General features: G+C 38.9%; 1 protein-coding gene across 7 annotated transcripts in view; it reads right to left on the bottom strand.

The window, feature by feature from the left end:
• Positions 1-24,219, bottom strand: part of RAD51B (RAD51 paralog B) — a 917,968-nt gene that overhangs the window by 884,628 nt on the left and 9,121 nt on the right. For all 7 annotated transcript variants that reach the window (XM_034937708.3, XM_055097728.2, XM_055097729.2 and 4 more), the window contains exon 4: positions 14,826-14,942. In XM_034937708.3, coding sequence (XP_034793599.1) covers positions 14,826-14,942 — 117 coding nt within the window. The remainder of the gene's footprint in view (positions 1-14,825; positions 14,943-24,219) is intronic.

Here is a 24,219-nt window from a genome sequence, read left to right as displayed (position 1 = left end):
ACCTGTCTCAAAAAAACAAAAATTTAGAAGTGCCAACACCTACAAATGACAAGGAAGCAACATAAGAATGCTGGCACCAGAAAAATCCAATTTTTATAACACCACCAAAGAATCACAGTAGCTCTCTAGGAAAGGTCCCCAACCAAAATGGAAACTCAGAAATGTCAGATAAATAATTCAAAGCATGGATTGGAAGAAACTCAAAGATATAAAAGAAAAGACTGAAAATCAACACAAAGAACCTACTAAAACAATCCAGGAAATGAAAAAAAGAGATAAACATCTTAAAAAGAAATCAATTAGAGCTTCTGGAACTGAAAACGTCACTTTATGATTGTCAAGCTGTTGAAAATTTTATCAACAGACTAGACCAAGCAGAAAAAATAATTACAACTGATATTTCAAACTAACACATATAGACAAAAGTCAAGAAAAAAGAATTTTAGGCCAGGTGCAGTGGCTCACGCCTGTAATCCCAGTGCTTTGGGAGGCTGAGGTGGGAGGATCACCTGAGATCAGGAGTTTGAGATCAGCCTGACCAACATGGTGAAAACCCATCTCTACTAAAATAATATAAAATTAGCTGGGTGTGGTGGTGCATGCCTGTAATCCCAGCTACTTGGGAGGCTGAGGCAGGAGAATTGCTTGAACCCAGGAGGTGAAGGTTGCAGTGAGTCGAGTTTGCGCCATTGCACTCCAGCTGGGGCAACAAGAGCAAAACTCCATCTCAAAGGAAAAAGAAAAAAAAAAAAAGAAAGAAAGAATAAAGAATTTTATAAAATGAACAAAGTCTTTGAGAAGTGTGGGATTACGTAAAGCAACCAAACCTATGAATTACTGGCATTCCTGAGAGAGGAGAAAAAGTTGACAACCTGGAAAACATACTTGATGGAATAATTCAAGAAAATTTCCCTAATATTGCTAGAGATGTAGATATCCAGGTACAAGAAATCCAGACAACATAATGACCATCCCAAAGGCACACAGACATTCAACGAGGTCAATGCAAAAGAAAAAAGTCTTGAAGGCAGCAAGAGAGAATGGTAATGCACAGACAGAAGGAACCCCATCAGCCTAGCACCAAACATCTCAGCAGAAACTTTGCAAGCCAGAAGAGAGTGGGGACCTATTTTCAGTGTAGAAAAGAAATACCAACAAATAATTTCATATCCCACAAACTAAGCTTCATAAGTGAAAAATAAATAAATTTATCTCTTGTCTTCTCAGACAAGAAAACACTGAGGGAATTTGTTTCAACTGGAACAGCCTTATAAGAGGTCCTTCAGGAAATGCTAAACATGGAATGGTAAGAACAACACCTGCTACCACAAAAACACACTTAAGTACGTAGCCCACAGACACTATAAAGTAACTACGCAATCAAGTCTACATAACAACCAGCCAACAACACAATGACAGGATCAAAGTCTCATATGTCATTATTAAACTTCAATGTTAAGTGTTCTAAACACCCCACTTAAAAGACACAGAATGGTAAGCTAGAAAAAAAAAGACAAGACTCAACCATCTGCTGTCTTCAAGAGACCCATCTCACATGTAATCCCACAGGCTCAAAGTAAAAAGGGATGAAGAAAGAGCTAGCAGGCAAATGGAAAACAAGCAGAAGTCACTATTCTTATACCAGATAAAACAGACTTTAAACCATAACGACTAAGAAAGATGTAGAAGGGTATTACACAGTGATAAAGGGTACAATCCGGCCAGGCGTGGTGGCTCACGCCTGTAATCCCAGCACTTTGGGAGGCCAAAGCAGGGAGATCATGAGGTCAGGAGATTGAGACCATCCTGGCCAACATGGTGAAACCCCATCTCTACTAAAAATACAAAAATTAGTTGGGTGTGGTGGCACGTGCCTGTAATCCCAGCTACTCGGGAGGCTGAGGCAGAAGAATCACTTGAACCAAGGAGTCGGAGTTTGGAGTGAGCAGAGATTGTGCCACTGCACTCCAGCCTGGTGACAGACTGAGACTCCATCTTAACAACAACAAAAAAAAAGTGTACAATCCAACAGGAAGATTTAACTATCCTAAATATATACCCATCAAACATTGGAGCACCCAGATTCATAAAACAAGTTCTTCTTGACTGATAAAAAGACTTAGACAGCCACACAAAAATGGGGGGGGCTTCAACACCCCACTGACAGTGACAGAAAGATCATCAAGGCAGAAAAATAACAAAGAACCTCTGGACTTAAACTTGACACTTGACCAATTAAACCTAACAGATATCTATAGAACGATCCACACACCAACCACAGAATATACATTCTTCTCAACTGTACAAGAAACATACTCTAAGAGCAACCACATGTTTGGTCATAAAATAAGTGTCAATAAATTTTTTTAAAAATCAAAATCACATCAAGCACACTATCAGACCACAGTGCCAAAAAAATTAAAATGAATATCAAGAAGATCTCTCAAAACTACACAAATATAGAAAGGACACAACTTGCTCCTGAATAACTCCTGGGTGAACATGAAATTAAGGCGGAAGTCAAAAAATTATTTGATATTAATGAAAATAGGAACACAACTTCCCAAAATCTCTGGGAGGCAGCTAAAGCAGTATTAAGAGGAAAGTTTATAACACTAAATTTCTTCATCAAGAGGTTAGAAAGATTTCAAATTAACAATTTAACTTTGCACCTAATGGAATTAGAAAAAAAAAAAAAAAAGAACAAACCAACCCCAAAACTAGCAGAAGAAAATAAATGCCTAAAATTAGAGAGAAGACTCTGGGGCAAGATGGCCAACTAGATGTAGCCAGGAGGAACACATGCCACCAAGTGACTGGGACTTTGGGAAGACTGGCACATTCTGAGATCTTTGGAGGGAAGGCAATGAGAATGGATGGAGGGAGGATACAGATGCTGGGCTGAAGAAAGAAGAAACTGGGAACCCTGCATTGGGCTATCACACGCCAAGACTTACTTCTGGCCCCCAAGGACTCCTGAGGAAGGGGTGAGTTGAGGTGAAAAACAAACCCCTCTCACCACAGACCTCTGAAATCCTAGCAGCAGGAGACCCCACGACCCCAGGGTGTGGACACCTGAGCTGGCTGGGAGAGGTGCTTAGAGAGGTGGTAGGGGTAGGAATGCAGTGTGGAACCCAGAGGGTTTGGTGCAGTAATGTCTGCAGTGGAGCACAACCAGGGTTGTCCATCTCCCAAGGCTCACCATGCTCTCCTAGGAGACTTTAGCCTTAGGAGAATTGTCAAATCTGAACAGATCATGGTGGTCTTGCATGTGAAATGGAGCCAGTCCAATCAAAGCAACCCTTGTCTGCTGGCATCTCCCAGGGTCCCAACCTGGTGGAGCACACTTGCAGTGTACCCTCGGATGCCCAACTGAGGTGCCTCCAGGGGGCCTATATCATAGCTCCTTCACTGGCAGATAATGCTGACCATCAAGAGCTCCAGTAGAGCAGCCTCCACTGAGGCACACCAGACCACCACTGACTGCAGCCTCCTCTGTGCTGCTTTGCCAGCAGGAACATGCACTCGGCCACGCCTCCACCTGCCCTACCGTTTTGCTGGCACACGTGTGGGTAGACCTCACCTCCCCTCCATTGCCGGCACCCATGTGCACATGCATCCCACTATGCCACAGCTGTGGTGTAGAGTGTAACCCCACCACTGCGTGGCCATTGCCACTGCAAACGCGCATACAGAGGACAGCAACCCACACGCCACCCCCCACACTGCCACCAGCACGAACACACACATGGAGACTGGCAGCCCTGTACCTGCCAGCACCGCACTACCCCGTGCGCCAACACCACCACCAGTATGAATATGCACACAGAGGCTGGCAGCGCCGCACCCACCAGCACCCCATCCAAGCCATGGAGTGTGCATCCCACCATAACGCAGCTGCTGTTGGTACATGTGAACAAGCACAGATCCCACTGCCACCACCCCAACAACGCAATTTGGCTGGCACCACACATCAGTGTTGTGGCCAGAGATCCAAGAACACCTGGGCTCCTCCAGCACAGAAGGTTCCTAACCTGAAGGGCCCAGAGAACAAAGCTGGGGGCCTGAATTCAAATTCAAGAAATGCAGAGAACTTCTGTGAGATACTATCCAAGATGATCATCCCCAGGACACAGTCATCAGATTCATCAAAGTCAAAATGAAGGAAAAAAATGTTAAAGGCAGCTAGAGGGAAGGGGCAAGTCACCTACAAAGGAAACTCCATCAGGCGAACAGTGAACCTTTCAGCAGAAACTCTGCAAGCTGGAAGAGATTGGAGGACTATATTCAACATTCTTAAGGAAAAGAAATTCCAATCATGAATTTCGTGTGTGTGTTTTTTTGTGTGTGTGTATATGTGACAGGGTTTCACTCTGTCACCCAGGCTGGAGTGCAGTGGCATGATCATGGCTCACTGCAGCAATGACCTCCTGGGCCCAAGCAGTCCTCCCACCTCAGCCTCCTGAGTAGCTGGGACTACAGGCACATGCCACCACACCCGGCTAATTTTAGCATTTTTTGTAGAGACAGGGTTTCATCATATTGCCCCAGCTGGTCTCAAACTCCTGGGCTCAAGCAATCCACCTGCCTCAGCCTCCCAAAGTGCTAGGATTACAGGCGTGAGCCACCACACCCAGCCCCAACCAAGAATTTCATATGCAGCCAAACTAAGCAAAGGAGAAATAAGATCCTTTTCAGACAAACAAATGCTAAGGGAATTTGTTGCCATTAGACCTGCCTTACGAGAGGTCCTGAAGGGAGTGTTAAATATAAAAAGGAAAGACCATCACCAGCCACTACAAAGACACACTTAAGTACATAGACCATTGCCACTATAAAGCAACAACACAAACAAGTCTGCATAATAACCGGCTAACAACATGATGACAATATCAAATCCACATGTCAATACTAAAGTTGAATGTAAACAAGCTAAATGCCCCAATTATAAGGCACAGAGTGGCAAGTTGGACAAAGAGTCAAGACCCAATGGTGTGCCATCTTCAAGAGACCCACCTCACATGCAATGACACCCATAAGCTCAAAATAAAGGGATGGAGAAAAATCTACCAAGCAAACAGAAAATAGAAAAAAGTAGGGGTTGCTATTATAACAGACAAAGCCGACTTTAAACCACTAAAGATAAAAAAAGACAAAAATGGTTTCCAGCTTCATCCATGTCCCTACAAAGGACATGAACTCATCATTTTTGAAGGGGAACATCACACCCTGGGGCCTGTTGTGGGGTGGGGGGAGCGGGGAGGGATAGCATTAGTAGATATACCTAATGTAAATGACGAGTTAATGGGTGCAGCACACCAACATGGCACATGTATACATATGTAACAAACCTGCATGCTGTGCACATGTACCCTAGAACTTAAACTATAATAAAAAATATATATATATAATATATATATAAAAGACAAGGGCACTACATAATGGTAAAGCATTCAATTCAACAAAAAGACCTAATTATCCTATATATGCAGCAAACATAGGAGCACCCAGGTTCATAAAGCAAGTTCTTAAAGACTTATGAAGAGACTGCATAATAATAGTGTGAGACTTCAACACCCCACTGACATTATAAGACAGATCATTAAGATAGAAAACTAATAAATTCAAGACCTGAACTCAACACTTGACCAAATGAACCTAATAGACATCTACAGAACTCCCCACCCAAAAACAGCAGAATATACATTATTTTCATCTGTACAGGGTACATGTTCTAACACTGACCACACAATCAACCATAAAACAATCGTCAACAAATTAAAAAAAAAAACTGCAATCATACCAATCACACTCTTGGACCATAACACAATAAAAATAGAAATCAATACTAAGAAAATCACTTAAAACCATACAATTACATGGAAATAAACAACTTGCTCCTGAGTGACTTTTGGGTAAACAATGAAATTAAGGCAGAAATCAAGAAATTCTTTGAAACTAATGAGAATAAAGATACAACATACCAGAATCTCTGGGACACAGCTACAACAGTGTTAAGAGGAAAGTTTATACTGTTAAAAGCCCATATCAGAAAGTTCAAAAGTTCTCAAGTAAATAACCTAACATCTCACCTAGAGGAAACAGAGAAGCAAGAGCAAACCAACCCCAAAGCTAGCAGAAGATAAGAAATAACCAAAATCAGAGCTGAACTGAACAAAATTGAGATGCAAAAAAATAATAATTAAAAAGATCAAAGAATCAAGGAGTTTGTTCCTTGAAAGAATATATAAGATAAACTGCTAGCTAGACTAATAAGAAAAAAAAAAGATCCAAATAAACAATCAGAAATGACAAAGGTGATATTCCATTGACCCCACAGAAATACAAAAAACCCTCAGAGAACTACTACAAACACCTCTATGTACACTAACTAGAAAACCTAGAAGAAATGCATAAATTCCTGGAAACATGCAACCTCCCAAAATTGAACCAGAAAGAAATTAAACTAATGAACAGACCAATAATGAGGTCCGAAATTGAATTAAGTAACAAAAAGCCTACCAAGCAGAAAAATCCCAGGACCAGACATGTTCACGGCCTAATTCTACCAGATGTATAAAGAAGCACTTATACCATTCCTACTGACAATGTTCCAAAAAACTGAGGAAGAGGGACTCCTCAATAACTCATTCTATAAGACCAGTATCAGCCTGACACCAAAATCTGGCAGAGACACAATGTAAAAAACAGCATTGTGGGGGAGGGGGGAGGGACAGCATTAGGAGATATACCTAATGCAAAATGACCAGTTAATGGGTGCAGCACACCAACATGGCACATGTATACATATGTAACAAACCTGCACGTTGTGCACATGTACCCTAAAACTTAAAGTATAATAATAATAAAATTTAAAAAAAAAGAAAAAAAAAAAGAAAGCATCAGGTCAATATCCCTGATGAACATGGATGCAAAAATCTGCAAGAAAATATGAGCAAACTGAATCCAGCAACACATCAAAAAGTTAATACATCATGATTAAGTAAGCTTTATTCCTGAGACGCAGGGCTAGTTCAACATATGTAAATCAATAAATGTTATTCACAACATAAACAGATTTAAAGCAAAAACCATATGATCATCTCCATAGACACAGAAAAAGCTGTCAACATAATCCAACACCCCTTCATGATAAAAACCCTCAACAGACTAGGCATCGAAATGAACATACCTCAAAATACTAAGACCCATTTATGACAAACCCACAGCCAACATCATTCTAAACAGGCAAAATTTGGGAGAACTAGAACAAGACAAGGATGCCCAGTCTCACCACTCCTATTCAACATAGTACAGGAAGTCCTAGCCAGAGCAATCAGGCAAGAGAAAGAAATAAGGCTGGGCACGGTGGCACATGCCTGTAATCCCAGAATTTTGGGAGGCCTAGACAGGCAGATCACTTGAGGTCAGGAGTTCAAGACCAGCTTGGCCAATATGGTGAAACTCCATCTCTACTAAAAATATAAAAATTAGCTGGGAGTGGTAGTGCACGCCTATAGTCCCAGCTACTTGAAAGGCTGAGGCAAGAGAAGGTGAGGAGGTGAGGTTGCAGTGAACCAAGATTGTGCCACTGCACTCCAGCCTAGGCGACAGAGTGAGACTCCATCTCAAAAAGGGAAAGAAATAAAAGGCATCAAAATAGAAAAGAAAAAGCAAAATCATCTCTCTTCACTGACAATATGATTCTATACCTAGAAAACCCTAAAGACTGCTGCTCCAAAAGGCTCCCAGAACTGATAAATGACTTTAGTAAAGTTGAAGGCTACAAAATCAATGCACAAAAATCAGTAGCTTTTCTATACACCAATAACATTCCAGCTGAGAGCCAAGTCAAGAATACAATCCCATTTACAATAGCTACACAAAAAAATAAAATATCTAGGAATACATCTAACCAAGGAGGTGAATGATCTTTGGAAGGAGAACTACAAAACACTGCTACAAGAAATCACAGATGATACAAACAAATGAAAAAACATTCCATACTCATGGATTTGAAGAATCAATACCGTTAAAATGGCATATTTCCCAAAGCAATGTACAGATTCAAATTACCAATGTCATTTTTCACAGAATTAGAAAAAACTATTCTAACATTCATATGGGAAGTTAAGAGTCTGAAAAGCCAAGTGAATCCTAAGCAAAGAGAACAAAGCTAGAGGCATCACACTACCTGACTTCAAACTATAGCAACCAAAACGGCATGGTACTGGTACAAAAACAGACACAGTGATCAATGGAACAGAATAGAGAACCCAGAAATGAAACCACACATTTACAACCTCTGATCTTTGACAAAGTCAACAAAAATAAAAAATGGGGAAAGGACTTCCTATTCAATAAATGCTGCTGAGATTACCAGCTAGCCATATGCAGAATAATTAAACTGGACCCCTACCTTTTACCATTTACAAAAATTAACTCAAGATGGATCAACAATTTAAATCTAAGACCCAACCCATAAAAATCCTAGAAGAAAACCAAGGAAAATCCATTCTGGACATCAGCCTTGGCAAAGAACTAATGGCTAAGACCTCAAAAATATTGTAACAAAAACAAAAATTGACAAGTGGTACCTAACTAAAGAGCTTCTGCACAGCAAAAGAAACTATCAACAGAATAAATGGACGCCCTACAGAATAGGAGAAAATATTCACAAACTAGGCATGTGACAAAGGTCTAATATCCAGATTCTATAAGGAACTTAAACAAATCAACAAGCAAAAAATGACCCCATTAAAAGTGGGTAAAGGACATGAACAGACACTTCTCAAAAGAAGACATACACGTGGCCATCAAATATAAAATGCTCAACATCCCTAATCATTAGAGAAATGCAAATCAAAACCACAATGAGATACCATCTCACACCAGCCAGAATGGCTATTATTAAGAAGTCAAAATGGCCAGGCACAGTGGCTCATGCCTATAATCTCAGCAATTTGGGAGGCTGAGGTGGGCAGATCACTTGAGGCCAGGAGTTTGAGACCAGCCTGGCCAACATGGTGAAACCCCATCTCTACTAAAAAATAAAATTAGCTGGGCATGGTAGCACACACCTGTAATCCCAGCTACTCAGGAGGCTGAGGCACAAGAATCGCTTGAACCTGGGAGGCAGAGGTTACAGTGAGCCAAAAGTGCCACTGCCTTCCGGGCTGGGCAACAGAATGAGACTCTGTCCCAAAAAAAAAAAAAGTCAAAAAATAATAGATGCTGGAAAGGGTGCAGAGAAAATGGAATGCTTATACACTGTAGGTGGAAATATAAATTAGTTCAATCACTGTGCAAAGGAGTTTGGAGATCTCCCAAAGAACTTAAAACAGAGCTACCATTTGAGCCAGCAATCTCATTGCTGGATATATACCCAAAGGAAAATAAATCACTCTACCAAAAAGACATATGCACTCGTATGTTCACTGCCACAGTATCCACAATAGCAAAGACATGGAATCAACCTAAGTGCCCATCCATGGTAGAGTAGATAAAGAAAATGTGGTAAATATATACCATGGACTACTACACAGCCATAAAAAGAACAAAATCATGTCCTTTGCAGCAACATGGATGCAGCTCTTGGTCATTATCCTAAGTGAATTAACACAGGAACAGAAAACCAAAGACTGCATGTTCTCACTTATAAGTGGGAGCTAAACATTGGGTATACATGGACACAAAGATGGGAACAATCAACACTGGAGATTATTAGAAGGAGGAAGAAGGGAGCAGGGAAAAAGGCTAAAAAAACTACTTATTGGGGACTATGTTCAGTAGCTGAGAGATGGTATAAATCGTACCCCAAACCTCAGCATCACGCAATATACCAATGTAACAAACCTGTACATATACCCCTGAACCTAAAATAAAATAGGGCACCCAATTATTAGAGAATAATCATTCTTTTCAAGCACACGTGCAACATTTATCAAAGTTGATCACATATTTAACCTTAAAAGATGTCTCAGGGAACTTCAAAAAATCAATATCATGCAAAGTTATCTGACAAAAATGCAATTAGATTAATAAGGTAATTAAAATAAATTTTTTTAATTAAGTAATTTAGATATTTTAAAATTCCAAATGATACATGAGTCAAAGAAGCAATTGTGATGGGAATGTTTAAATACTTTTAGAACAGAATGAAAATGGAAATACTATATATCAAAATAGAATGCTTCAAGAAAAATTCAGTCTTAAAAGGTCAGAGTAAAAAGAAAAACTGAAAATTAATAGATTAAATATCTAATTTAAGAAGTTAGAAGCAAAGAATAACCCCACAAAAAAATTAAATAAAAGGAGATAATAAGAAAATGGCAGAAATAAAGGAGGTAGAAGATGAAGAAATAATAGAGAAGACCAACAAAGAACAACAAAATGCAGAGTTCTTTAAAATGATGACATACATACTCAAACTTCTGACAAGTTTTTTTTAAAAGAGAAGGAGAAATAAAACAAAGTAAGTAATATCAGAAATGGAAAGGGGGACAAAAACCACATGTAAAACCAGATTTAAGAGCTGGAAGATTATAATGAATAACTTTATTATAATAAATTTGAAAACATAAAGAAAATGGACAAATTCCTAAAAATCTCATTCACTGTAACTAATCAAGAAGAAATAGAAAACCTGAGTAGTCCTATAATCATTAAAGGAATTGAATTTTTTAAAAATCTTCTCAGAAGGAAAAATATCAAGATCAGACAATTTTTCAGACAAGTTCTACCAAATCTTCAAGGAACAAATAATTCCCATCATATGCAAACTATTGCAGAATATTAAAAAAAGAGATATTCCATAATCCATTCTACCAAACTAGTATAAGATAAATACTAATTCAGACAAAGACACTACTAAAAGGAAAATTACAGCTGAATATCCATCCTAAATATTGAAAAATCTTAAATATTAGCAAACTGAATCCAACAGTTTATAAAAAAAGATAATATATCATGACCAAGTTGAACTTGTCCCAAAAATGCAATAGTAGTTTAACATCAGAAAAATCTATTAAATGTTTCTCACCATGGTATTAGACCAAAGATGAAAAATAATACAATCATTTCAATCAATGCAGAAAAAAAGTTTTTGATAAAATGTAACACCAAATTAGTACTTTAGCTAGGAAATGGAGGAAAGTTCTTTATTTCTGATCAAGAATATCTACTTACAGCAAACATCACAGGTTGTTTTTTTTTTTACTTTTTTATCTAGAAATAATTTTAAACTTACAGGAAAATGGTATTAATAAAAACAGAAGGCCAGGTGCAGTAGCTCACACCTGTAATCCCAACACGTTGGGAGGCCAGGGCAGAAAGGATCACTTGAGGTCAGGAGTTCAAGACCAGTCTGGGTAACATAGCAAGCCCTCATCTCTACAAAAGATTTTAAAAAATTAGCCAGGCATGGTGGTGCACACCTGTAGTCCTAGCTACTTGGGAGGCTGAGGAAGGAGGATCATTTCAGCCCAGGAGTTTGAAGCTGCAGTGAGCTATGGTTGTGCCACTGCACTCCAGCCTACGTGACACAGCTAGACCATGTATCTTTTTTTTAATTTAAAATAAAAATAAATAAAAAATAAATAAAAACAATACAGAATATATATATGCATTCTTTTCCCACATCCACCCACCGTTAACATTTTGCCCAATTTACTTTATCGTTTTGCTAGCTCTCTCTTACCTCCACATGTGTGTATGTGCATGCACATGTAGGATACACAGTATGAAATCAGTATGTCAATCTATGCTCCCATTTTTATTGCAGCACTATTCACAGTACTCAAGAGATGGAATCAACCTAAGTGTCCATCAGCAGACAAATGGATAAATATGTGGTACATACATGCAATGGAATACTATTTCAGCCATAAAAAAGAATGAGATTCTGTCATCTGCAACAACATGGATGGAACTCAAGGTCATTATGTTGAGTAAAATGTCAGACACAGAAAGACAAACCTTGCATGTTCTCACTCACGTGTAGAAGCTAAAAAAATTGATCTCATAGAAGTGGAGAGTAGAATAGTGATTATTAGAGGCTGAGATGGTTAGAGGGAGACAGCCAAAGGTTGGTTAGCAGTTACAAAATTATAGCAAGACAGGAAGAAGAAGTCTTAGTTTTCTATAGCACGTTAGGTAAACTATAATTTACAACAATTTATTATATATTTTCAAATAGCTAGAAGAGGGGCTTTTGGATGTTCCGAACACACAAAAAAAATGATAAATGCTTGAAGTGATGGATATGCCAATTACCTGATTTGATCATTATACATTGCACACACATATCAAAATATCACACTGTACCCCATAAATATATACAATTATTGTATCAATTAAAAATTGTAATAAAAGCAAAAAAAACTCTGTGTTTGAAGATAATTTGATATACTCCCTATACTCAGTTGAAAAACAAAAAACAAAAAAGATTGAAGAAGCTACCTGTAGCTAGAACAGAAAGGAGAGAATTTGCCCTTACTAAGGAGTCAAAGTATTTATATTCCTATTCCAAGTCAGCCAATTAGATAACAACAAAACAACTAAAAGGCTTGTAACTTCTGTTTGGATTTTAAAAAATAATTAATAAAAGCTAAGTGAAAAAGTATTAAAAATTATCCTAAAACTTAAAAAGTAAAAAGAATTTCCCAGTTAATCTTCCTTAAGTTCAATGTTTTTGCTATTTAAATAAGTAAGTTTATGACTGTGGATCACACTGTAATAAACCTTGTTTAAGCAAGTGGAACTTCAGCCCAAAAAGTTTATGTAAAATCATGTGATTCTGGCACCACCTGGTGGCAGTATATTCCAAAAGAAGAGGATGTGTGTGTGTGCGTGTGTGTGTGTATGTGTGTGTGTGCATTTTTATTAATAACTAATTCACGCATTTATTTACCAACTATTTAATAGGCATCTGCTAGGTGTTGTTCATATAAATCTTTAAATCTCTCTTGGAAGACAGGAAATAAAATATAGTATCTAAAACAGGGTCCCTATCTCCAAGGAAAAAAAATCCACAGTTAAATTATGACTATCAGAATGTAAGAAAATAATCTGTTCTTGTTTAGAAGTTTCCTGAAAGTATTTATGCCCCTAGAACTTTCAAGCAAGAAGTCCTCAGGAGTGTATTGATAAACATTGTCTATCAAGTCACCACATTGTAAGCAGTTTTCAAGGAAAATAACTGCAGTGGTTTTAAAATGTCCTCAAATTCCTGACACTTCTTCCTCCAAAAGGTTGGCCAGGTGTAGTGGCTCACACCTGTAATCCCAGCAGTTTGGGAGGCCCAGGTGGGTGGATCACCTGAGGTCAGGAGTTTGAGACCAGCCTGGACAACATGGTGAAACCCCATCTCTAGTAAAAATACAAAAAATTAGCCAGGCATGGTGATGCATGCCTGCAATCCCAGCTACTCACTTGAACCTGGGAGGCAGAGGTTGCAGTAAGCCAAGATTGTGCCACTGCACTTCAGCCTGGGCAACACAGCAAGACTCTGTCTCAAAAAAAAAAAAAAAAAAAAGAGGCTAATTTCCCTTTCCTTAAATGTAGGCTTGACTTAATGACTCACTTCTAATGACGAAAAGTGGCAGAAGTAGTGGTGTGTAACTTCCAAAGCTAGGTTGCCAAAGATATCACCACTTCCATCTTGCCTTCTTCAAGACCACTCACCTGGGGGAAGTCAGCCATCATGTCATAAGACTCAAGAAGCCTGTGGAGAGCCTACCTGGTGAGGCACTGTGGCCTCCTGACAACCACCAGCACCCATTTGCCAGTCATGTAAGTGGGCCCCTCAGAAACAGATCCTACAGCCCCTACCAAGCTTCAGATGACTGCATCCCTCACCAACAATGCTGAGCTAAGCCACTCACAAAGAAACTAAGAAATAACCAAAGTTTATTGTTTTAAGGCACTTAGTTTTGGAATAATTTGTTATCCAACAGTATTAACTAATCCAATAACCTATCACTTCCTAAAAGAAATTTTATCTATAACAGAAAGTAAAAACAGCTCACTTTAGTTTAATACTATAATTTTTCCATATGTTAATAAAATTTCAAATTGTCCCTCCTAATTTATAAGGAGTGATCCTTTTTTAATTCCCCCAATTGTTTCATAATATTATTTCATAATATTTACCACTTTCTTTTTTTTGAGACAGGGTCTTGCTCTGTCACCCAGGCTGGAATGCAGTGGTGTGACCATGGCTCACTCTAGCTTTGACCTCTCTGGCTCAAGGTCAGCCTCCTGAGTAGCTAGGACCATAAGCATGCACCACCACATATGGCTAAATGGTTTCTGGGTTTTTTTTGGTTTTTTTTTGGTAAAGACAGGGTCTTGCCTTGTTGCTCAAAGTGCTGGGATTATAGGCATGATATAATCATATATATAAAATATATAATGTTATTTATGTGCATACATATTACATATATGACATATGTGTATATATTACATATATGTGACGTGTGTACATATAAATGTATGTATGCATGTATGTATATATAACATATATATATGCATTATATATATAACACATATATAAACACACCCAGCAATATTTATCACTTTCTAAGTTAATTCAATGAAACAGCAACCTAAGTAGATTTTAATCAGTCAGCAAGGATTTTGTTTTTAACACCTCTGTTTGCAGAACAACCACACTAAGTACTGAGTGGAGAACCATATCCTTGAAGTACTTATAATTTAATTCAGATTACCATTCCAGAAATAATTTATGTTTTTTAACTAAACTTTTTCCCTAGCTCTGAAGGTTATAGGTCAATGGAAGAAGGTATGAAAAATTTTTCCTTTACCTCTGTGAGGGATCCACAAGCCACACCACCATGCAGGGCTTCGTCCAAAGCAGAAAGGGTAGTAGATAAGAATGCTGGTGAGAAATCAGCAGACCTTTGTGCTTTTATCCCATAAGCCTAAACAAGAAAATGATTAAGTTTTTTTTTCAACCTCTATATATATTCAAAAACATAAACCAACTTTAATTCTCTAAATTTTAGCAATTTTAACCCTAATCCAACCTTTTCCCTTCTATTATTTATTTGTTCAACAAATATTTACTCTGTGACAGGGACTGTGCTAGATTATGGGGATATGACATAAAAGAAAGAGACGTTGCCCTCACAGTCTTATGAAGTCAACCAGGGACTATGAAATTAGGACTAGAAACCAGGCAATTACAACACAATTAATAAGAGATATTGTAATAGGGAAAGTATAACTGATACAGATTTTGGAATCTTAATGGAATTGCTGGATGCCCGTGCTAAAATCTGAAAGAGCTGTTAGGTAAGCAAAGGAAATGTGACTATTCCTGCCAAAGAGGACAGAATGTACAAAGAAAGGTCAAGAAGCAAGAGAGGAAACAGGGACTAACACAAACTGTAAATATACAGTTCATTTAGAATGGTTGAAAGATGGAGTGTGGGTGTAGCACAGCAAGCAATGAGGCTAGAGAAGTAAGCAGGGGCCTAACCATAAACAGCTCTGTTGAAGATGCAAAAAGGAGTGACATGAACAAGTTATTTCAAACTTGGGTTCGTTTGTGAAGAACAGTGTGAAGGAAGGTGTGGTAGGCTGAGAAATGATCCCCCACCCCCACCCCTGGATATCCAAATCAAATCTCCAGAACCTGTCTGTGAATATTACCTTATTTGCAAAATGGGTGTTTGCAGATGTGATTAAGTTAAAGCTCTTGAGATGAAGGGATAATCATGGATTATCCAGATGGACCCTAAATACCCACACTAATAAGAGAGGCAGAGGGAATTCAATACACACAGGAAAAGGTTATGTGAAGATGGTATAGAGAGAGAAGCAGCCACAAGCCAAGGAATGTTAATGGCCACCAAAAGCTGAAAGAGGCAAGGAACGGATAATCCCCTAGAACCTCTGGAGAGAATGCAGCTCTGCCTACACCTTAATTTTGAACCTCTGAACTCCAAAACTGTAAGAGAATAAATTTCTGTTGTCTGAAGCCACCCAGGGTGTGATTTGTATTAGAACTGCCACAGGAAACTAATACAACAAATTATAATTTCAAAGACATACTCAGATTAGTTTGTGAAGAACAGCTTGAAGCTGGGAGATCTGTCAGGAAGACGTTACAGTCATTCCAAAGAAAAATAATGGTAGCTAGAAGAAGGTAATAGTAGTGGGGATAAAAACTTTTGGTTCTAGCAACTATATCTAAACCCAGGTACACAGTACAACAGTCCCCCTTATCCACGGTTTCACTTCCCATGTTTCAGTTACCCCTGGTCAACATTGATCTGAAAATATTAAATGGATAATTCCAGAAATAATTCATAAGTTTTAAATTGCACACAGGTCTGAGTAGCATGGTGAAATCTCACATCATCCCACCTGGATGTGAATCATCCCTTTGCCAAGTGTATACACACTGTAGACACTCCCTGCCCATTAGTCAGTATCTCAGTTATCATCTCAGTTATCAGATCCAAAAAACATAGTATACATATAGTTTAGTACTATCCAAATTTTCAAACATCCACTGAGGGTCTTGAAACATATTCCCTGTGAACAAGGGGAGAAACACTACATATATGAAGTTTTTCCAATATAATACAATTCTGAAATTCTCCTTTTTTTTGTTCAAGACAGAGTCTCACTCTGTCATCCAGGCTGGAGTGCAGTGATGCGATCTCAGCTCACTACAACCTCCACTTCCTGGGTTCAAGCAATTCTCCTGCCTCAGCCTCCCAAGTAACTGGGATTACAGGTGCCTGCCACCAGACCCGGCTAATTTTTGTATTTTTAGTAGAGACGGGGTTTTGCCATGTTGGCCAGGCTGGTCTCGAACTCCTGCCCTCAAGTGACCTGACCACCTCGGCCTCCCAAAGTGCTGGGATTACAGGTGTGAGCCACTGCACCTGGCCCGAAATTCTCCTTTCTTATCCTTGGTGTTGTGTTTGTCCACAAGAAATTATACAAAGAATTCTGGTGATTTCATTTGTTGGTTTTGATCATTCTGATGTATTCAGAACTACAAAAGTTAATACTCTATAAGGAAAATTGTTTTTTTAATTACTTTTATTAATCTTCTGGGATATTAAAATTTTACCTGATTTTTAAAAGATGTTTATTTTCTAATGTTCCTTTTATTCTTTTAAGGGCTTTTGACAACCTCCCTTTGTTAATGGTCTGCTTTACATTTCAGTTTAGTTTTGCCTGCTCCAGGGCACTGTCCAGTCGCTATGCTAGGATATGGAGCAAATAACATCAGCTCCTCTTAGATATTGCTGTGATTCAGGAATCATGAACAGTCAGGAAAAGGCAAGGATAGGAAGCTAATGAACATCTGTTGCACATCTACTATGTGCTGTATTAAGTACTTTACATACATTATTTCATTTACACACAGGTATAATTATCTCCATTTCACAAATGGTAAAAAAACTGAGACTAAGAGAATTGCCAGATATTACTGCAAGGGGACAAACAAGAACTGTTGCTGCTTTTTTCCTAAAGAACATACCTAAAGCAAATTTGGAAAGAAAAAAAAAGTTAAAGAAAACAGAACAGTAAAAAATTCCACAATCCTGAGATAACCATTATTAACAATATACACCAAATACCTTTATAACAGTCATTTTTATAAAATTTGCATGTATACTATATACAATTTTGTAGCCTGCTTTTTTCACTAACCATTTATATCCTGTGCATTTCTCCTGTTATTAAAAATTATTGGCTGGGCATGATGGCTCATGCCTGTAATCCCAGCACTTTGGGAGGCTAAGGCAGGAGGATTACTTGCAGCCAGGATTTCAAGACCAGCCTGGGCATCATAGCAAGACCCTGCCTCTATAAAAATCAATAAACAAACAAATATTTTTTAAAGATTTTAGTGCCTACATAATATTCCCTAACATAAATGTAATATAATTTATCTCCTTCCTTACTATTATTATTGTTTCCAATTTTTTGATATAAGAAATATTTCAGTTGGCATCCTTACGTAGACATTTTTTTCTATAACCTATCAACAGGCAACGTGGATGCATGTGGGGATACTTTCTCAAACATGCAAAGGCAGCCCAATCTGTCAAAATTAAAGCACTTCACTTACAATTTTAAGTGTAATTTCTAGAATAATAGATTCGGTAAGTCAAAAAAAGAATAATCAGCTGGGTGCGGTGGCTCACGCCTGTAATCCCAGCATTTTGGGAGGCCGAGGCCGGCGTATCACCTGAGGTCCGGAGTTCGAGACCAGGCTGACAAACATGGAGAAACCCCATCTCTACTAAAAATACAAAAAAAAAAAATTAGCTGGGCATGGTAGCACATGCCTGTAATCCCAGCTACTCAGGAGGCTGAGGTAGGATCATCACTTGAACCCGGGAGGCGGAGGTTGCGGTGAGCCAAGATCGCGCCACTGCACTCCAGCCTGGGCAACAAGAGCAAAACTCCATCTCAAAAAAAGGAATAAAATGAACTAACAGAACAAAACTTCAGAAAAGTAGTATGTATATAAATGAGACAAAGAAGAGTTTTGTGATATGACACTACCAATTTTTCTTCTACTTCAGTGGCTGCTTCTTCTCAGACTCATTATCATCTAATCTGACCTGTAACTGTTGGCATCACTCAGGTTTCAGGCTTAAGTACACTTATCGTCTTACTGTATGCACTTTATAGGCAATCACTCATCCATTCTGATAGCTTTAACTATCATATTTACACCAATGACTCCCACGTGCATGCCTCGCCTTCAAGGTCCAGGTCCATATATTTAACTGCCTATTTCCCATCTTCACTAAATGTTTTATAAACATCTTAAATTAGACAAGTACTGGCCGGGGGCGGTGGTTCACGCCTGTAATCCCGGCACTTTGGGAGGCTGAGGCAGGTGGATCACCTGAGGTCACGAGTTCGAGACCAGCCTGGCCAACATGCTGAAACCCTGTCTCTACTAAAAATATAAAAAATTAACCGGGCATAGTGGTGGGTGCCTGTAATCCCAGCTACTCGGGAGGCTAACGCAGGAGAATCACTTGAACGTGGGAGCCTGGGCCGAGATCTCACCATTGCACTCCAGCCTGGGTGACAAGAGCGAAACTCCACCTCAAAAAAAAAAAAAAAAAATTACACAAGTACTAAATTGAATCTATGATCTGCCTCCCTCAAACCTGCTCCTCTTCCAGTATTCCTGATCTCAGGAAATGGTACCACTCAGTTTCTCAAAGCAAAAGTCAGGGAATCATCTCTGACATTTTCCTATACTTCACCACCACCTCAGCCAAACAATCACCAAATCCCATTAATTCTCTCTCCTAGGCTCAGCACAGTGGCTCACATCTGTAATCCCAGCACATTGGGAGGCTGAGGTGGGTGGATTGCTTGAGGCCAGCAGTTTGAGACCAGCCTGGACAATGGCAAAACCCCATCTCTACTAAAAATACAAAAATTAGCCAGGTGTGATGGTGCATGTCTGTAGTCCCAGCTACTGAGGAGGCTTAGGCACAAGAATTGCTGGAACCCAGAAGGCAGAGACTGCAGTGAGCCAAGATCGCACCACTGCACTCCAGCCTGGGCAAGAGTGCGAGACTCTGTCTCAAAAAAAACAAAAATTATCCCTCCTAAATATCTGTCATATTAATCAACACTATAACCTCTGCATTAATAATATAAGTCACCATCACTTTTTGTTTGGAATACAGTAATAGGTACCTAACTAATCTTCATGAATATTTTATTGCTCCTTTTCAATCACTTGTCCATGTCCAAGACTGATTTTCTTTAAAACACATATTACAGTATACCCTTTTATGAATTTCCCTTGCTCTTGGAATAAAGTCCAAATCAAAGCCCTAATAATCTGACTCCTGCTTACTTCTCTGGCTTCATCTCTTACCACTCTCTTCTTCGTTGTTATGACCCACTCACGCAAGCCCCATTCTCCTTCACTTCCCAGGGCCTTTGCATCTGTTATACCCAACGCCCAATAACTCTTCCCTGCCCATCTCCCTTCCCAGCTCCTTTGCCTATCTCTCACCTATTCATCTTTCATGTTTTAGCTAAAGTATTGCTTCCTTGCAAGGGTCCTCCTGACCCCCAAACTAAGTAATCCCTATTATAAAGTTTCAAAGTACCTTATGCTTTTCCTTCATAGGATTTAGCACTATTATAATTAACTAATTATTTCTGAATTAATATTTAAATGTCTGGCTTCCCCCACTAGACTGTAAACTACAAGAGGGCTGGACTGTATAAACTTGTTCACCATGATAGCCTTGGTGCCTGACAAAGTACCTAATACATGCTTGACATTCAGTAAATACAGGTCAAAAGAATAAATGACTGAATAAATGAGCAAAAAAAATTTCCTGAAGAAATGAACTAAAACTAAGCCAATGCACCAACAACAGGCAAGCAGAGAGCCAAATTATGAATGAACTCCCATTCACAATTGCTACAAAGAAAATAAAATACTGGGCCGGGCACAGTGGCTCACGCCTGTAATCCCAGCACTTTGGGAGGCCGAGGCGGGCGGATCATGAGGTCAGGAGATCGAGACCATCCTGGCTAACATGGTGAAACCCCGTCTCTACTAAAAATACAAAAAATTAGCCAGGCGTGGAGGTGGGCGCCTGTAGTCCCAGCTACTTGGGAGGCTGAGGCAGGAGAATGGCGTGAACCCAGGAGGCAGAGCTTGCAGTGAGCCAAGATTGCACCACTGCACTCCAGCCTCGGCGACAGAGCAAGACTCTGTCACAAAAAAAAAAAAAAAAAAAAGAAAGAAAAGAAAATACCTAGCAATAAATACAGCTAACAAGGGATGTGAAGGACCTCTTCAAGCAGAACTACAAACCACTGCTCCAAGAAATCAGAGAGGACACAAACAAATGGAAAAACATTCTATGCTCATGGATAGGAAGAATCAATATCATGAAAATGGCCATATTGCCCAAAGTAATTTATAGATTCAATGCTATTCCCATTAAACTACCATTCACATTCTTCACAAAATTTTAAAAAGCTATTTTAAAATTCATATGAAACCAAAAAGGAGCCTGTATAGCCAAGACAATCCAAAGCAAAAAGAATGAAGCTGCAGGCATCATGCTATCCAACTTCAAACTATACTACAACACTCTAGTAACCAAAACAGCATGGTACTGATACAAAAACAGACACATAGACCAATGGAACAGAAGAACTCAGAAATAAGACCGCACACCTACAACCATCTTATCTTCAACAAACCTGATAAAAACAAGCAATGGGGAAAGGATTCCCTATTTAACAAATGATGCTGGGAGAACTGACTAGCCATATGAGGAAACTGAAACTGGACCCCTTCCTTACACTTTACACAAAAATTGACTCAAAATGGATTAAAGACTTGAATGTAAAATCCAAAACTATAGGAAAAAAAACAAAACCTAGAAGAAAATCTAGGCAATACCATTCAGAACATAGGCACAAGCAAAGATATCATGACAAAAATGCCAAAAGTAATTGGAACAAAAGCAAAATTGACAAATGGGATCTAATTAAACTAAAGAGCTTCTGCATAGCAAAAGAAACTATCATGGTAGAAAATGGGAGAAAATTTTTTCAATCTATCCATCCGACAAAGGTCTAATATCCAGACTCTATAAGGAACTTAAACAAATTTACAAGAAAAAAAAAACCAAACAACCCCATTAAAAAGTGGGCTAAGAACATGAGCAGATACTTTTCAAAAGAAGACATTCATGCGGCCAACAAACATAGAAAAAAAAAGCTCAACATCACTGATCATTAGAGAAATGCACATCAAAATCACAATGAGATACCATCTCACACCAATCAGAATGGCAATTACTAAAAAGTCAAGAAACAACAGATGCTGGCGAGGTTGCAGACTAATAGGAATGCTTTTACACTGTTGGTGGGAGTGTAAATTAATTCAACCATCGTGGAAGACAGTGTGGCAATTCCTCAAAGACCTAGAGGCAGAAATACCATTTGAACCAGCAATGCCGTTACCAGGTATATACCCAAAGGAATACAAATCATTCTATTATAAATATACATGCACACATATGTTCATTGCAGCACTATTCACAATAGCAAAGACATGAAATCAACCCAAATGCCCATCAATGATAGACTGAATAAAGAAAATGTGGTACGTATACACAATGGAATACTGTGCAGCCATAAAAAGGAATGAGATTATGTCCTTTGCAGGGGCATGGATGGAGTTGGAAGCCATCATCCTCAGCAAACTAATGCAAGAACAGAAAACCAAAAACTGTGTGTTCTCACTTATAAGCGGGAGCTGAACGATGAGAACACATGGACACATGGACACACGGAAGGGAACAACACACATTGGGGCCTGTTGGAGGTTGTGGGGGAGAGGGAGAGCTTCAGGAAGAATAGCTAATGGATGCTGAGCTTAATACCTAGGTGATAGGATGATCCGTACAGCAAACCACCATGGCACACATTTACCTATGTAACAAACCTGCACATCCTGCACATGTACCCCAGAACTTACAATAAAAGTTGGAAAAAAAAAAAACTAAGCCAGTGTTTAGGGCAGTGCTGAAATATAAGGAATGCTACAAGAATGAATGTAAACCATAGGAGAAAGATGGCTTCTTGAACTGTATTTGGAATTGTATTAAGATGGCAGCTGAAGGTAGTGATGGAAGTAGAAATTAAAGTTGAATTTCGGGACCATGCTCTCTATTTATTAACGGGAAATATGCCACGGATATTGACTAATTAGAATGACAGATGACAAATTAAAGGTTTTTCTGGTGCTTTACAACCTTCAAAATAATAACAAGTTAATTTGAATCTAGTCACAGAATCATTGCATAGTATTTTAACTTCTGTTTTCTCCCATAAAAGAAAGCTGTTCAAGCAATGAAATCAATGATAAAGCTAAGACTAATGCAATTTCTAACTCCAATTCTGATTCTCCTTCTGACTATCCTGTCTTTAAAATATTTGCCTCAGATCACAAGCTAAATCTGAACAAAAGAAAATATCTGTTGTTTGGCCAGGCACAGTGGCTGATGCCTGTAATCCCAGCACTTGGGGAGGCCGAGGTGGGAGGATCACTTGAGCTCATAAGTTCAAGAACAGTCTAGGCTATGTGGCAAAACCCCATCTCTACAAAAAACACAAAACGTAGTTGGGCATGGTGGTGTGCACCTGTAGTCCCAGCCACTCGGGAGGCTGCGGTGGGAGGATGGCTTGAGCCCAGGAGGCGGAGGCTGCACTGAGCCGAGATCACACCACCGTACTCCAGCCAGAGAAATAGAGCCAGACCTCATCTCAAAAAAAAAAAGAAAGAAAATATCTGTTGTTCAAATATCTGTTCATTGTTTTTAGAAGTTTCCAATGACACTAACATTCCTTCCTTCTCCCCTTCTTCAGAGAATTGTACTTCATTGTTCAGTGTTCAGTAAATTTCAATATAAGGTAGTAAGGTAAGAAACTTACAGTCCACATAAATAAATACATTTGCAAAGCACCGAACAGCATTTTAGGAAACTCTTACTGTGAGAAAACAAGATATTTCTATCATGCTCCAAATCTACATTTTGAAAAGCTACAGTCATGACACAAAAAGTCTGAAAAAATGTACAATTTGATGAGGGCTTTTGTAAAAGACTTCAAATTTTCTTAAGAGTAAAGGATAAATTTTTAATTACCTTTTATTCAATCAATAAGCAACTACAAGTACAATTATGTGTACTTTATGATCTAGAGCAAGTGATGATGGTAAAGGTCAGTGTATCAAAGAAAGGGGCATTCTAAAATTAAGATTATAATTTAACTATGAGGCCATCAAATACTACCTAATCAATCAGAGAAAGATGACCTTTTGAACTACTGCTATTGGCTATAGAAAAAAAATAAAAACTTTCTGTTGCTCCCTAATTCCCATATTTAGAAATTGTCTCCCATGAGTTTATAAACTACATAAATTTTTCACACATAGACTAGGCACGGTGGCTCACGCCTGTAATCCCAGGACTTTGGGAGGTCGACGCGAGCAGATCACTTGAGGTCAGAAGTTTGAGACCAGCCTGGCCAATAAGGTGAAATCGCATCTCTACTAATAATATAAAAATAAGTTGGCTTGGTAGCACCGTGCCTGTAATCCCAGCTACTCAGGAGGCTGAGGCAGGAGAATCGCTTGAACCCAGGAGGCAGAGGCTA

Source organism: Pan paniscus, chromosome 15, assembly GCF_029289425.2.
Source record: "Pan paniscus chromosome 15, NHGRI_mPanPan1-v2.0_pri, whole genome shotgun sequence".
Lineage (NCBI taxonomy): Eukaryota > Metazoa > Chordata > Mammalia > Primates > Hominidae > Pan > Pan paniscus.
The sequence above is the reverse complement of the archived record's forward strand: the minus strand, read 5'-3'. Positions and strand labels throughout refer to the sequence as shown.